A 16854-nucleotide genomic window follows, 5' to 3' on the forward strand; every position below is an offset into this window, starting at 1 on the left:
AGACAGACAGGAGTTTTTGGTCCTGGATTGCAAAGACCAACTGCAAACATAGTTGTGCTGAATGTTTTTTAATGCTGGACAGGCAAGCGGATGTTGGATAATTTTATAGGTGGTAAGAAATTGTGTAAATGTTAGTTGATGTGGCAGTTCTAATCAATTTAGGGTTTCCAGTGCTATACAGTGGTGGGTTCCGAAAGGAGTATATGCTGCAAATTTAGCAACTGTGTTATAGCATTATTCAAGTTTCAGTTTTTGTGAAGCATGGAGGTTAGTAAGGATGGGAGCACCATAAAGAAGAGATGGGAAGAGGTAAGTAGTGGAAATTGTAGTTTTAGTTGCATTGGTGAGAAAGTTTTTGGCTCTGTAAAGCATCCTTAGCATTTGATGAGTTTTTCTTGTGCAATTTTGTATCTGCAGGTCGAATGTAAGATTATTATCTACTATCACCCCAATAGTTTGCTATGAGAAGTGACTTCAGTGGTTGTATTATCAAGAGAGAGTACTTTAGTTTTTTCATAAGAGAGGGATTTAGGGAAAAAGTAGTAGTTTGTTTTTTTTTTTTTTGAAGTGAGCAAGAATTGTGAGTTATGAAGCCATGTTTCAGTGGGTGCTAAAGCTTCCTGAATAATTTCTTGGAGATGTACCACATTTGTCAGATGTGCAAGTGAGTGTGGAATCATCTGCGTATTGTATTAGGGTGGCCTGTTGTGTGGAAGTATAGAGAGTGTTAGTGAAAATGTTAAAGAGAAGAGGACCAAGGATAAAGCCTTGTGTTACACTGGTGATGACTGGGAGGTAAGTAGAGTGCGCAGAGTGCCAGTTTATCGACTGATACCTATTGGACTGGTAACTTTTGAATCACAGAAGAGTGGCTGACAGAGACCTAGTGAGGACATTTGTAGTAGTAGTTTGCTGTGACAAAACTATGTTGAAGGCTTTAGACAGGTCTATAAAGAAGGAAGAGACTAGTTTGCCATTACTTCTAGCTTTATTGACAGTATCTATATAGGTTAGAAGGGCAATGCTGATAAACAAAAAAAGCTGGAAGCAGCGCACACAAACCGCACTTTAATCAGGAAACAAATAAATCCAAAACTTGATCACAAAGTCAGTAAACGCTTTAAAATCCAATACATGCGTTTTCGTCAGCCTGTAGCTTCGACTTCATCAGACAAAACTAATTAAGTGATTAAGCATTATATAATAAAATTCAAATATAAAAACCAATGAAAAGCAAAGCATCCTGTTTAAGCCAATAGTAATAATGACAATCTAAAGAGCTCATTATAATGAAATCCTTAATTATTAAAAATGACAAGAAGATTGTATAAAAACTCACTTTTAAAATAATTCTGGTATTTAAAAACCTTTTTTTTTTTAAAAATTATTATTAAAACATGTTGTAGTTGATTTGGTTTCTAAAGGGCAATGCTACTACTATGGGAAGGATAAAAGCCATGTTGTATAGGGGATAGGAGTTCTTCCTGCAGGAAATAGTTCAGCAATTGTTTTTGAATAATATTTTCAAGTTTTTTGGCAAGGGGCAATAAGACTGGTATAGGTCAAAAGTTATTCATGTCTGTTGAATTTCCTCCATTGTGCAGAAAGGGATAATGTGTGACTTTTTCCAGAAAGAGGGAATGTGGGATTCCTGGATTGGCCTATTTATAAGAATTGAGACAGGATAAGCAATGCTATTGGCTGATATTTTAGGTACTCACATGGAAAGGTCATCAGCTGAAGAAAAGCACTGTAAGTTTAAGAGTAGTTTTATATATGATGTAGGTGCAGGTTTCAAGGTGAAAGTGGATCTGGTGATATGTGGCTGTTGGGTACGGTTGGGATTAGATGTTGAGGAATCCTTGGATAGAGATGTTATACTATCTATAAAATAAGAGTTGAACTATTTTGCAGTTTCAAGTGGTGAGTTATTGGGAGAGGGGTTTGGGTTGAATTTTTGGCCGGGATGTAAGATTTCTTTAATGGATGTCCAAAATTGTTTAGGGTTTGATTTAGTATTATTTTAAAAATTATTACAATAGTGTTTTTTGTCTTCAATTATTTTCTTTTTAGTAAGAGTGTGAAGCATTCTGAAGTTTAAGATATTGATGTGTTTTATATTTTTGCCATTCTTTACACACTTTTTCTCTATTGGCATTAGCATTCTACTCTTTTTGGATAGCCAAGTTGCATTGTTTGTTTTCAGTCTCTTCCTTCTAGGAGGTGCAAGGCTGTTTAGGACATTTAGAAAAGTTGTGTTGAATTCAATTACAGCATTGTCTAAGGGGAAGATTTTTAGGAAGTTCTGGTTAAAAGGTGATAGGTGGTAAAACTTGGGAAGGTTATGTGCTATTTTATAAATATACTGTAACCGAATGTGTGAGATGTCTAGTTGTATAGAGTGGGAGACGATAACTGAGAGAATGTGATATTGAGATGGTGGAGTATTTGCTAGGGTCTGATAATATGATCCAGTTTAATTGAGAATTTCATGTCTTGCTATAATACGTGGTGTTATTAATTACAGGGGCATCTCTTGCTATAGGACTGCAGCCCCCCCAGCTGTGGAAAGAAAAGAAAAAAAATTGTGAGTCCCAGAATTCACAGGACTCCAGACTGCTGACACAGCAGTCTGGATAGGGAGAAGGCATCTCTGCAGGTCTGATGCCCAGAAGTCTACGTGGTGATGGCCGCATAGAATGGAAGAGATCCAGACTCCAACGTCTGCAGGCTGGAGTTTACTCTTGCAGGGAAGCCAGCCAAGAAGATGTTTTACATTGCTTGCATGGGACAGGACTGAGGACATAAAACTGAAACTGCTGCAGACATATGAGGGAATTGAGGACATTGAAGCAGGCAGTGTGTGTGTGTGTGTGTGTGTGTGTGTGTGTGTGTGTGTGTGTGTGTATATATATATATATATATATATATATATATATATATATATATATATATATATATATATATGCCCCAGTTCCTATATACTGCTGGCTAGAGAGAACTCAGGATACATGGTGGTGGTTAGATAATACCTCAGGCTTGAACCCTGTACCTTGGGTGCAGGTAGCAAGAGCCTGAATTTCCTACCCACCACCATTTGTAAAAAAATTGCAGATTTTTGCCTCATATTTGTTCTGTTCTGGTCCTCATAAAATCTGTGGTTTCTGTATTTTTGTTTCTTTATATAGTTGATGATGCAGTGGTAGCTTTGTTGCCTGACAGCTAGAGGTTCTCTGGTTTGTTTCTTGGCTGGGGTGCCTTTTATGTGGAGTCTGCATATCCTCCCTCTGTTTATGTGGGTTTCCTTTGGGTGCTCTGGTGTCCTCCCATCGTACAAAGACATGTATCTGGAGTGTTTCGTCCTGGGCATCTGTTGAAAATTGGCTTTTGTTCCAAGTCAGACTTTTCTGGTTAACAAATGTTAAATAAATAAAAATGACATACATTTGAATTTCAGACTTCATGTTCTTCAGAAAGTACATGGTAACACAAAACCTTTAATTCTAGCAATTGTCTAAGTTTATAAGATGGATATTTGAAATCTGTCCCTATTTTTGGGACTGTTTTCCCCCATTATTGGCTTCGTCTAGGATTTTTGTGCTAAGGTTGAGAGCTATGGTGAGAAATGAATTCACTGAATATGTTTGGGGGCTGTATTCCCCCATTACTTGCTTTGTCCAGGTGTTTTCTGCTAAGAGGTTGAGAGCTATGGTGAGAACTGAATTCACTGAATATGTTTTGGGGCTGTATTCCCCCATTACTGGCTTTGTCCAGGTGTTTTCTGCTAAAAGGTTGAGAGCTATGGTGAGAACTGAATTCACTGAATATGTCTGAGGGATGTATTCCCCTCATTATTGGCTTTGCCCAGGTTTTTTATGCTAAGAGGTTGACAGCTATGGTGAGAACTGAATTCACTAAATAGTAGCCATTTAAGTTTCAGTCTTTCTCTCTTTCACAAAACAGCTGATTTGGCATAGTGGTATGTTGCTCTGACTGTTTTGCACAGGGTCCTGGGTTCAAGACTTGGCAGTGAAATGTATGGTGGTTACACAGCATTTTATTCTAGCAACTTTCCAAGATTATATAAGCAATGTTTAAAATGTGCCCCTGGTTTTTGGGCTTTTGTCCCCCCAATAAATGTTGGCTTTTCCCAGATTTCTTGTGTGCAAAGTTCAGAGATATAGCTGAGTGTCGAGTCGAGTAGAGTTTACAAGGAGCTGAGAGCTGCAGGGGAAGAGAAGTTTAGTGCTGCTTATGCTGAGTCTACTTGCATTGTTAATAGCACAACAGTTAGTGTTCTTGCTTTTGATGCAGAAGGCTGTGGGTTCTACTCCCACAGTACGTTGATGCATTGCTGATACTGTACTGTGTTGTAAAGGGGGTGGATGCTGCAGTCCTTTTTGGCAAAGATACCTAGTAACTATGAACTTATCAGTTTGCCATCCATTCCCTATTGCAATACTACTAGCAAATCATTTTTTAATGTAACATAGGCAATTTATTCCTCAAGGGCAACAGGCACTTTACTTGTACATGAAACAATGAAATATAAAGTTGTTTGTTAGCAGCAACCTCTTCATTAGTTACAGATCTCTTTAATGTGGAATTATTTACATGACTTACTTCTTCAGAGATTGTGCATATTTACTGATACTGGTGGGTTGTAGAACTATGAGTAGACTTTTATGATGGAAATGTTCTGAATTGGCCAGTTTTGTCATTATTGGTGCATGCATTTTGTTTCATTGTTTACTGGAAAAATGTTCAAAATGATAAATTTAAAATGCCCTCTAACAACTGTACTGTATTGTATAAGGAATATAATTTAATACAATCAGGAAGGTGCGTCAAAGAACACATATGTTTCATGTGCAAGGGGCCTATGATTTGAAAACAGCCCAAAGTTAATCTTTATCTGCCACTGGCAAAATGTATTTTCTTTGAATGTAGGTTTCAATGCTGTTTCAATGAATGTGAGTTTCAAGGGCAGAGGAGTTTTAATGCTAAGTCTAGTTTCATTGTGAGACTGCATTGCTTTGTCTAGCGGATGTCTATTGGTGTTTGTGCTGTAAAATGCAAAATAAAACTTTCAAATGAAATTCAAATCATCGCAGAAGTAAAGCAGTATGCATATTACAGTGTTTATGGTAAATGGGGTGAAATAGCCAAGGAATGGGATACTGGAATGGTTGCAGGGGGAGGCTCCATTCAACCATGATTTTGTGAGGGGGGAAGGGAAACAAACTCAAAGACAGCCCCGGCTGAACTATACCTCTCAGCTGTCCAGATTTTTGCAGAATTAATATATTTTTGCTTCTTATTTTTGGTTTGCTCCTGAGACTTCTGCAGTGGTGCAGCGGTGGCATTGTTGCCTCACAGCAAGAGGTTCTCCCATTCGATTCACGGCTTGGGTTGGGAGTGCCTTCTGTGTGGAGGCTGCATGTCCTCCCTGCGTTCAAGTGGGCGTTCGAAAGATATGCATTGAATGGGCATGCTTTCATTGAAGGTTGGGCTTCGGGCTGGCAACTCAAATCATTAGCGGACTGGGGTTCCACTGTGGCGAACCCTAATTGGAAAAAGCCGAAAGACAAACAACAACAAACAATATTTTTGGTTTGTTCCTCATACAATTTGTGGTTTTCTGGCAACTCATTTAGTAATGAAGTCATTAAATAATGACACACACTGAGTTTCAGACTTTATAACCTTCAGAAAAATGCATGCTAAAGCAAGACCTGTTATTCTATCAACTAAGTTTACACAAGAGCAATTTTTAGTACTGTTTGTATGTTCCCCCAATATATTTGGCCTTGTCCAGATTTCCTACATTAAGAAGTTGAGAGGTATGTCCAAATAAATTGCTTTATAGAATTAGGAATATCCAAACCTCTCAACAGTCTTCAATTTTGGCTCAAAATGTTGCTCTTCCCCTAATAATCCAGCTGCAAAATTGCAATTTTGGAATTAAACGTGGAAGGTTTACAATTATAAATAACTGCAATGACCAGAGTTATAGATTACTTTTATTTCAGAAATGCATGTTTTGTCAGCTGCTCAAGTTAACAGCACTAATATTAAAAAGTGTCCCTTCTTTGACAGGTTCCCAGCTGTACTGTGTAACAATTTTGTATTTTTGCATCACATTTTTGGTCCATTTTTCATAAAATTGCAGTTTTTTGGCAAATTAGTGGCAAATCATTAAAGATTTAAGTTAGAAAATAATGACAGACATTTGAGTTTCAGATTTCATTCCCATCAGAAAATTCATACTAATGCAATACCTACTACTATTCTATTATCCTTCTAAGTTTATAAAGCAGTATTTAAAAATTGTCCTTATTTTTGGGCCTTTGTCCCACTTCTATATATGATTTTGTCCAGGTTTCTTGCTCTGAGGTTGAGAGGTATGAATGTCAGAGCCATCACCGTCAGCCAGAGACATTTCAAATTGTGACATACTTGTTGCACCTCACTCCCCCATGTAGTGACTCTGGATGTGTCCAAGCAAGGCAAGGAGCAGTTATGCAGTGTAAGTGTGCAGAGTATTCACCCATCCAAGGTAGACACAAGTACGACAATGATTTTTCATCTGTCCTTGATTTTGCAGAATGTTCTGGTTTTCTGTCATATTTTTATACTGTTGATATATGCTTCTTATTACTATTCAGAAAATGCATGCTGTCGCAGTGCCCTGTTGCTCTGTGTTAAAGTAGCAATGTTTTAATGACCATTGGGTAAACTTGCCTGAGATTGTAAGATGCAAGTAAGCTTTAATAAGTATACTGTTAAGGAATTACCAGCATTGAAAGCCTTTTTGTTGTTGCCATGCAGAGAATACTTACATAACTAGATAACGTATAAGCTTTCAGTATTGAAATGCATATGACAGTATTTGTAATAAAAAGGACAGGATTACAGTATTTTCAGAAGTTCATTACATTTGTTGGAGACTTGCAGTCATCTTTGCAGGCTTTACCTGTAAACTAAACAGAATGCCAATCTATCATGTGTGGTCCGTAACCTGTGCAGTAATTCTTTAATCAATTTATCTTGAACTTGTTTCTTGTTTGCTGTTCATTTTTTACTTTGATCATGTTTTCCCCATGAAACAAGTAGATAGTTGTTGTCAGGCAGCAGGTCTTTTTTGGATAAGAAACATTTTTACAAGTGGGAGTATCACAGAGATTGCTACTTTCAGCATGTTACTTGGTACTTTTATGCAGTTGAATATAAATTATAATTAGAACTGCAGCGAAAGGAGAAGTGGTTTGAGTTGAGTGCTGCTTTTTTTATACTTGATTTTGACTGGCATGCCAGTAATGTATTTAAAAAGATAATTTATTTTTTCATGCCTCACACTCTTTTTGTTTCCATCTAGATATTAAGTAAGATGTCATGTAGCCAATGCACTGAAATATTTTTTTTTCTTCTACACTTCATTTTGTCTTGATGGACTCTTGTAATGCTGGTTTGGCACCCAGGGTAGCGTACTTCCAGTTGTTGTGGTTTTGAGCATAGCTCCACCACTTTCTAGTTAGCCACACCCCTTCCCATTGGCCACACCCATTCAGCTTCTCCTGCAGCCCCCATTGATTTGAAGTCACCAGCTGACACTGATTAATTAGTTGTGTGAAACTGTAGAAGTTCATGTTAGATTTAGGGGAGTTACAGTTTATGTCCAACGAATTGACATTCATATCACAAAGTAAATTTTTTTCTTCTGGAAATGTTAAGGATATCCAGTATAGGATATCTTCCAGTATAACTGTATCATCACCAGGAGAGTTATAAAGGACAATAATGCAGATTTGTTTATAGCTGATATTGACGAAAGCAATAAGACATTTTGCTGAACTTTGTGATTTAAGAGGCAAGAATAAAAGAAAAGAAATGATACAAGATAAAATGTGAGAAGTTACAAAATGTGGACTTACAAAAGGGTATAGAACTGAAATAGATTACCTTATAGTATCAGCAGGTTTAGCTAGAGGAAAAGGGCAGGTAGTTGAAACAGGATTTTCTGATAATCCTGCAATATGGCTACAGATAAAAGAAAACAAGGAATATATAAAACAGGCAAAGGAATAAAAAGGATAAACATTAAAGCATTAGATGAAGAAGGAAAGAGATTAGTAATACAGTTATGAAAAGATCATATTACTACTGGTCTGAATGGTGGATGACATTTAAGGAAAGATATAAAAATGCTTTTTTACAGTGGCAGTATGATGTGAGAAAAGTAGAGAAAGAAAATATAAAAGAACATATAATGATGCATTGGAAGATTTAGAATATGCTAGAAAGTACTTTGAAAAAGAAAAAATATATGAAAGAAATAAAGAAAAATAGAAGAATTGTTATATAAGTAAAGATATTTTTTTTACAAAGAAAAAAGAGGTGTGTCAAATTACTTAAGCAAATTAGTAAAGGAAGATGTTAGTGTACTGACAGAAATAAAAACTGTAAAAGGAGAAATAGAACTTAGGAAAAAATTATGAATAGTGTAGTACAGTATGTACAAGAAATGTTCAAAGAAAAAAAAAAGAGGTAGTGAAAAAAAACCTGGAAAGTAAAAAAAGTTAACAGAAAAAGAGAGAGTAAAGAGTTGGAAAATGAGATGTCTTTAAATGAACTAGATAAGTTTTATGACAAGAAAATATAGATTTGGCTGTAGGCCCAGATGGTGGAATAGGGTATGAAACTTATGGAAATTTAAGGGATTGGCTATATATATATATATATATATATATATATATATATATATATATATATAGATATATATATATATATATATATATATATATATATGGGTCTACTGCTTTTAGTCGAATTTCATTTGGTCAAAAATGATTTCAGGCAGCCCACTTCACTGAAGCCTCATTTGACTAAAAGCACATTTGGTCGAAAATGGTATTAAGCCCCTGCCCCACTGCAGTGCAACCCGGGAGTGAGAATATAAAGTTAGGGGGTGTGTGGGTGGCACAGCCCCCCACATTTTGCAACACAATTTTACTTATGTTATATGTTTTAATGTATTTTTAATGAATAAAAATGTATATAATAGTGCATAAACTGCCCCCACACCCCCCTAACTTTATATTCTCGCTCCAGGGTCGCACTGCAGTGGGGCAGGGGCTTAAGACCATTTTCGACCAAATGTAATTCGACCAAATGTGCTTTCAGTCAAATGAGGTTTCAGTGAAGTGGGCTGCCTGAAATCATTTTCGACCAAATTAAATTCAACCAAATATAGTAGCTCCATATATATATATATATATATATATATATATATATATATATATATATATATATATATGTATATATATAAAGATTTTGAATAATTTATTAAATTAAGGTTTTATGCATAAAAAATTGTGTAGTGGAATGCTTAAATTCATATGAAAGGAGGAACATAAAAGAGAATAAAAATGGAGACCAACAGCACTGAATAATAATGATTTTAAGGTCTTTATGTAAATAATATGAGATTTTAAACTAAAATAGAAAATATCATGGAAAAAAGCAAATACACTATAAAGGGGAAGGGCTGTCAAGAATTATTAATGATTGAGAAATTATGGATGATATTATGAACAGAAAATAAGTGAAAATCATGATATAGACCTTAATAAGGCATTTGTCACAATTGGACATAAAATCTTATGAGTAATAATAAAATATAAATGAGAACATTAGGAAATTACATATGTGAGCATATAGTTGTTGTTTGTCTTTTCAGCTTTTCCCAGTTAGGGGTCGCCACAGCGGAACTCCGGTCCGCTAATGACTGGCAGTAGATTTTTATGGTGCCGAGTTGCCAGCCCGATGCCAAACCTTCAGCGAATGCACACCCATTCATGCATGTCTTTCGGAGGCCACTCGACCGCAGGGAGGACATGCAGACTCCACACAGAAGGCACTCCAGCCGAGAATCGAACAGGAGAACCTCTTGCTGTGAGGCAACGATGGTAGTGCTGTACCACCGTGGCTTATACATATGTCAGCATATAGTAAAAAACAAAAATACTTGTCAATGGCTGGTTATGCCAAGGGATATACATAAAGAGTGGTATAAGACAGGGATGTCCAATGAGTTTTATACTCTTTCAATTAGTTATGAATGTGACAGTTCAAAACTGGAAAAGGGTCTAGACACACAGGTTTAGTGCTTTCATTATAATTTCAATAACTGTGAAGGGTTTTACATCAGTAAAACTATCAGATCCTTGAATAAAAGGATCTACAGATTCTTGAATAAAAGGATCTACAAACACCTACTGACCATTAAGAAAAACAACCACTCCAACGCTTTGGCTAAGCATGCCAGAGTGTGTCTGGACTTTAAGAAATTTTCATTTTTTTGTGTTGGATATAGTGATACCTGACAGTTCTTGTGATGATTTTAAGACTTTGCTAGAATGTCAGAAGACTTCATGGCAGCTGATCGGATGCCAGGTCTCAGTGAGACCATTAATATCAAATATTTTCTACAAATGCAAAGATTTTAACATTAACTAATGGCCTTTTTCTATTTGCAAACATTTTTTTATTGTGGTTAAAGTTGTGTTTGTTATTTTTAATCCAAAATGATGAGTGCTGAAGTGAAGCAGAGTCCAAAAAGCCAGGAATATATTCAAAAAACTTATTCAAAAAACTTTAATTTAAATAAAGTAAGTACAATGCTGCAGTCAGATAAGCGCTTTCACTCAAAATGAGCTTCATCAGATCACATAACTGCTACCCATACTCCCTATATATACTTATATGATAGTAACAATTAGCCTATCAGATGCAACAATTAATTAAATCAGAATGACACAATTAAACATGCATATAATAAAAAATCTGTATATACACAATAAAAACAAGGGAATAAAAACATTCATATTAGAACATATATATAAAACATCTATGTTGTATTACATAAAAATACTTGAAAGTGTATATGTTACATTAAGTAGCATAAACGGTGTATTTATATAGCGCATAAAAAACCTATACCCAAACAATTCAAATGCCTGAACTCTATACAAGAACTCAGATGCCTGAACACACCCGAGAGCTGAATACATGGACACACCTATATGTCTATGTTGTTGCCATTAAAATCTAATATTCCTCCTTTTCTTGAGAGCTGGTTTTATAGAGGCTCTCTCATTTAATCCAGAGCCCCTATCTGCTCTCAACCTAATAATCCATTTACTCTCCCTATCTTCGGTATGGTTCCTAATGTCACCTCCTCGAATGTTCGGCTTAATCATCTCTAAAGCCCAGAATAAAAAGTAATGTTCGGTACCAACCTGGGCAACATGTTTAGCTACAGCATTATGTAAACTGCCTTTCCTTATGTGATACACGTGTTCACGTATCCTTTCCTTAAATTGGCGGTTTGTTTTTCCAACATACTACTAATATTGTATACCTGGCAGTATGCCAGGTATGCAATGCATTTTATGTTGGAAAAACAACCCGCCGAAGATAGAGAGAGTTCTTGTATAGAGTTCAGGCATTTGAATTGTTTGGGTATAGGTTTTTTTATGCGCTATATAAATACACAGTTTATGCTACTTAATGTAACATATACACTTTCAAGTATTTTTATGTAATACAACATAGATGTTTTATATATATGTTCTAATATGAATGTTTTTATTCCCTTGTTTTTATTGTGTATATACAGATTTTTTACTATATGCATGTTTAATTGTGTCATTCTGATTTAATTAATTGTTGCATCTGATAGGCTAATTGTTACTATCATATAAGTATATATAGGGAGTATGGGTAGCAGTTATGTGATCTGATGAAGCTCATTTTGAGTGAAAGTGCTTATCTGACTGCAGCATTGTACTTACTTTATTTAAATTAAAGTTTTTTGAATAAGTTTTTTGAATATATTCCTGGCTTTTTGGACTCTGCTTCGCTTCAGCACTCATCGTTTTGGATTATACATATTTCTATTTCGAGTGGCTTCGAAGCGTTTATCTGGGTTTAGGCATTCTTTTTGTTTGTTATTTTTAAACTGCTTAGTTTACTTCTTTAATGTTACTGACAACTCTCACTTTTTCTACCAGTTTTATTGCTTGTTTTTTTCACATGATTTTTCACTTTCCTATTTAAGATTGTAGGGTTGGTTCTAAGATTTATTATTGTTTTCTGAAGAAGTTCTAGTTTACATTAAAAAAAGAATGAAAGCGCTAAACCTCTGTCTGGCCCTTTTACAGTTTTGGTGGACCACATTTCAGTTATTTAAGTTTTCCTTCAGTTTTTATCTTCATGAATGTGATAGTATTTGAAATAAATTGCAAAATGAAGGAGGGGGTGGGTATCTAACACCTAAATGGTTAAGAATTCCATTTCTATTAACACATGCATATGACATTATATTAACTGCAAAAAAATGGATAAAAGCAATAATTTGCACAAATGTGTATCTAGAGATGACATGGATGGCTTTAAAATAAAGAGAAAAATAAAGGTTTAGGTGATATAACAAAGATTGGGATATATATTTTACAATTAATTAAATTTCTGTGTTAAGGATAAAATTGGGAATGAAGATGTGAGTAGAATTCAATGGGAAAAAAACAGAAGAAATAAAGCAAATGTCTTTTCTGGAGAACATATAAATTATCATTCAGAAAAAAAGACTTATTTCATAAATTCAGTACTGATGGAAAAAAAGAGCATACTTAGTGAGTGCATTTATGTTGCCAACAGTATTTGAAAAGGAATTGCTGCAGATATGTTTTCATTTAAATGGGGTTCTAGATTAAACCCAGTAAAATTGGGAGTTTTGTATGTAACTAAAGAAGGGTGTTTAGGGTTAATTAACCCGGTGGTATACACTACTTAATTAAATTTGTACAAAGTGTTCAAGTGGATAAAGGAAAAAGATGAGGGATTAGAAGTAAAACTGTATAAATGTCAGTATGATACTCTTTTTTACCGGGTTCCTATTAGAACGACGAAAAAGCATTTTGTAGAATGTGTTTTTGTCGACACATGTAGGGCAAACAGACAAAACAGCGAAGCGGCTGTTAAGCAAATTCTTTCCCTGGGAAAGAAGTCGCTTGACCGCTTCATTGCTTTGCTTGTTCTGAAGTGTAGTGTGGTCCCTTGTCTGGTATAGCTCCCGAGTGTGATTGTGCAACAGTTACTGACCTTAGGGTTAGAGTGCGGGTTAAGGCAAGTGCATATGTTTTAAAATGTTTACTTTTTTTTTTTCGTTAGATGTATGGTTGGGTTACGTGCATATGTGTATTTAGTTGTTTACTGGTTTTTGGGGGATATAATTAGGGTTAGGATATGTGTTTGAAAGTGTTTAATGTTTTTTTTTTTGGGGGGGGGGGTTGGAACAGCAATTTCTTTCCCTAGGAAAGAAATCACTGTTCTCTGGTTTTGACACTTTCAGCGTTCGCTGAATATGTGTCGATGAAACACCATTCGCCGTTTTCAGTGTTCGGTGTTTTAATATGAACCCTTTTTTACCATACCCCAAAAATTAGCAGAGAATGAGTATATCAATGATGAAATAAAATGTTACCAAGAAAATATTTTTGTGGAAAATAAAAATTGATGATATAGAAAAAGTTATAAAAGTATTGTACAAGAATGTAACGATAAAACATTACTATGTAAAACCATGGGAAAATCTAACAGATGAAAAAACATTAAAACTATAAAAGGAAGCAAATGGTATAATCAGAAAGTAAAATGTCAAGATTTTTTGTAGCGACTGGTTATAGATAAATTGCTAGTAAAAGGAAATATGCTGTAGAAAAAAGAAAGTGCTAAAATATGTTTACATTGTCAAGAAAAAGAAACTACAGAACATGTTTTTGAAATGTAAGACTAAAAAAGTTAGGGGAAAACTATGTAAAGAAGATTTTTTGAAGATATAAAAGTTGATAAAATAAACATGAATATAGTTTGATGTGGATATTATAAGAATAGAAGTAAACAATGTGTTAAAAAATATGGAATGATAAAAGCAATGAAATTATGTTTAATGGTAAATTGATTTTAGCAATGATATTCGGTAAAATCAGATGGTAGTTATGGAAAAAAGGAGTGGGGGTCTAATAGGGATGAAAATTTTGTATAACTGTAAAGGAAATTATGAATATGTGTAAACAGATTTGTATATTTATATATTTGTAAATATGGAAATATTTTGTAAATAAGAGTTATTTTTGTATATAAATAAAGGACCCCTACTCTCTATGATGAATGCTGTGGGAGCTTTTATATCCATACGAGTTTATCAGCAACTCAAGCAGATGGGACCTCAGTTTAACAGATCATTCAAAGGATGACACACTCAGAAGTGAAGCACCCTCCCTTATGCTGCATGGCAGTGTCAAATTGAGCTAGCTGGTGTGGGAATAGAACCCACAGCCTTCTGCACCAAAAGTAAGTATGCTAGCTGTTGCACCATTGGCATTTAGCATGCTGATTACACTTCTGCCATCCTTAGGTACCACAATGCAAAACTAAAGATGTATTTATCTATTTGTTACTTCTTGCTTGCACTCTATTCTTTTAACCAAAGAATGTCTGTAATAAATAATTAATACAACATAACCATACCTGCTCCCTTTCTAGTAGTTCTGTCAGCATGACAACTGTATGCGACTTCCATTCCCAAATCATCCTCCAAAAATCTTCTAGTGTGTGTGGTAAAGGACCCTGGGTGGCAATAAAATAATCCTTTTGGCGATAGCCCTGTGAAAATAATAGACAAAAGAATTAGTACTTCGTTCTGCAACCTGATAAGCATGCTTAGCCAACATTCAATGGGATCCAGTGTGATCGCCATTCATTTTTGGTGGTAAGAAATATTAGAGAGTACCATCATTTTGCAGAGAGTAGCAAAATACTTACTTTAATCAATGAAGAGTACTTAACTTTGTAAATTCTTATATCTACTACTATTCCTAGAGTCATGATGGAAAGCCTACTGGTATTACTGTTACACGTGTATAATAATTTTGATAGTGAATAGACAGCTGTACATAAAAGAATACCTAATGTACAATGAAGCTGTGCACTTTAATTTCTATTCCAATAAAATATTATATACTCAGAACAAACATAGGAGTCCCTGGTGGTGAGACAATGGTGGCACTATGAAATTTTGGCCAGATGTAGCACCATATTTCACTTGCAGCTCACCAAGTCCATACAAGGCCCATTTTTCAGTCACATCCCTCCTTCTAGGACACACTAAGTATCACAGAATTCAGCCAAGCATGCAGTAGCTGGGGAATAATGAATATGGGAAATATACTGTACTGACTGTGGAAATGGATCTGGCACAAATCCTTGTGTTTCACTAAAACTGAGTCTGTAAGACAGAAACACATAATATAATGGCAATCTCTGTTGCAAGCACTGAAGTATTACACAGAGGTTGTAATGTCTGTAATATACAAAAAAGATGAATACAGATCCATACGTACACATACATTCATACATACATACTCAACCACACATATAGTTGTTTTGCTTTTATTCACATATTGCCCCTGCTGCCTGCTGATCATCATCCCTTTCCAAGTTATCCCATTTCCTCCCAAGGGTCAAGCAGGAGGCACCATCATTAAAGGCTGTCATCAGAGAAGTCCAAGTTTCTGCTTCTGTCCCAATATACCTGTGAACACTCAGCTAATACTAAGGAAAGGGGCATGCAATGGGATGATTGCAAAGGTCACATGCTCTCACTTCCTCAGTCCTATTAAGCAACCCCAAAGTGACATTTCCCCAATCTCCACTAGGGAAACAGCACTTGTCCTGTTTGCCCACAAGTGCAAGTAACCCTCCTTACTGCCCCATTCTCTTCACTCTTCTTCCTTTCCCTGCTCGACTATTCCACTGCTGGGGCACCTAATCAAACCCAAGTCACCAGAGATATAGTCAAGGGTCGATCACTCTATGCCTACATGTACATTTAAAGTAACACTAACATACAATATGTAATCCCACATACAACTCACTTACATAAGGATTAGGATAAGGTATTCATTTGTGGTGCTTGCAGCCAGCAAGGAGCAGGAGAAAATTGATGACTTTGGATGCCTCAGCTTCCCTGGACAGCGGATAAGTTTATTCTTCACTACTGCTGTGACAGCATCTCCATTACATAAGAGGAACTGCATTAGAAACTCACCATTTGAAAGCATATAGCACTTTTATATACATGTGACATCTCAATTCAAGTAGATAGTTTCTGTACACTGATCCATGTTGTCTGGCTCTTTCACATGATGAAGCAACTTTAAAACATATCCTCCTGCACTCTCTGCAGAACAAAATGACTGACTTACAGTACTGTTATCAGCCGGTAGTAGTGTGAATAGCTTTGGGATTCTTTGCAGAAAGATATTTACAGACATTATTAAATATAGAATCATTTCTTATGTTTCATTTACAGATCTTTGCACACAGCTACCTTACCTAACAGCCAAGTTCTACCACACCAAAATGGACTTCAAGCTTTATAGCTGTAGACTGGAATTATAATCACTGCCTCCCGAAAACATCTTCCATCACAGACCTCTATTAAAATCATATCTATAGAATCTAACATCTGTCCAAGATTTTTTAGCATACAAACACACTCTTTGCATGAAGTATTTTCCACGAGAGGTTAATGATGTCTCCTGTACTAACACCCCTCATCAGCAACTCAAGCAGATGGGACCTCAGTTTAACAGATCATTCAAAGGATGGTCTTTACACTAATTTTGCTACCAGCCAGACATTTCTGGCGCACCAAGAAAAGAAATACTGTTTAGCTTAAAGACAACCAACAAACTATTTAAGTGTTAGAAATAGTTTGAGTAGTAACTC

General features: G+C 35.6%; 1 protein-coding gene across 7 annotated transcripts in view; it reads right to left on the reverse strand.

Annotated features, from left to right (window-relative positions):
• PTPRE (protein tyrosine phosphatase receptor type E) overlaps positions 1 to 16854 on the reverse strand; it is a 2530882-nt gene that overhangs the window by 198265 nt on the left and 2315763 nt on the right. For all 7 annotated transcript variants that reach the window (XM_044056172.1, XM_044056175.1, XM_044056171.1 and 4 more), the window contains one exon: positions 14593 to 14727. In XM_044056172.1, the coding sequence (XP_043912107.1) occupies positions 14593 to 14727 (135 nt within the window). The remainder of the gene's footprint in view (positions 1 to 14592; positions 14728 to 16854) is intronic.

This window comes from Protopterus annectens, chromosome 14.part0 (assembly GCF_019279795.1).
Source record: "Protopterus annectens isolate FY-2018-M chromosome 14.part0, PAN1.0, whole genome shotgun sequence".
NCBI classification, from domain to species: Eukaryota; Metazoa; Chordata; order Ceratodontiformes; family Protopteridae; genus Protopterus; species Protopterus annectens.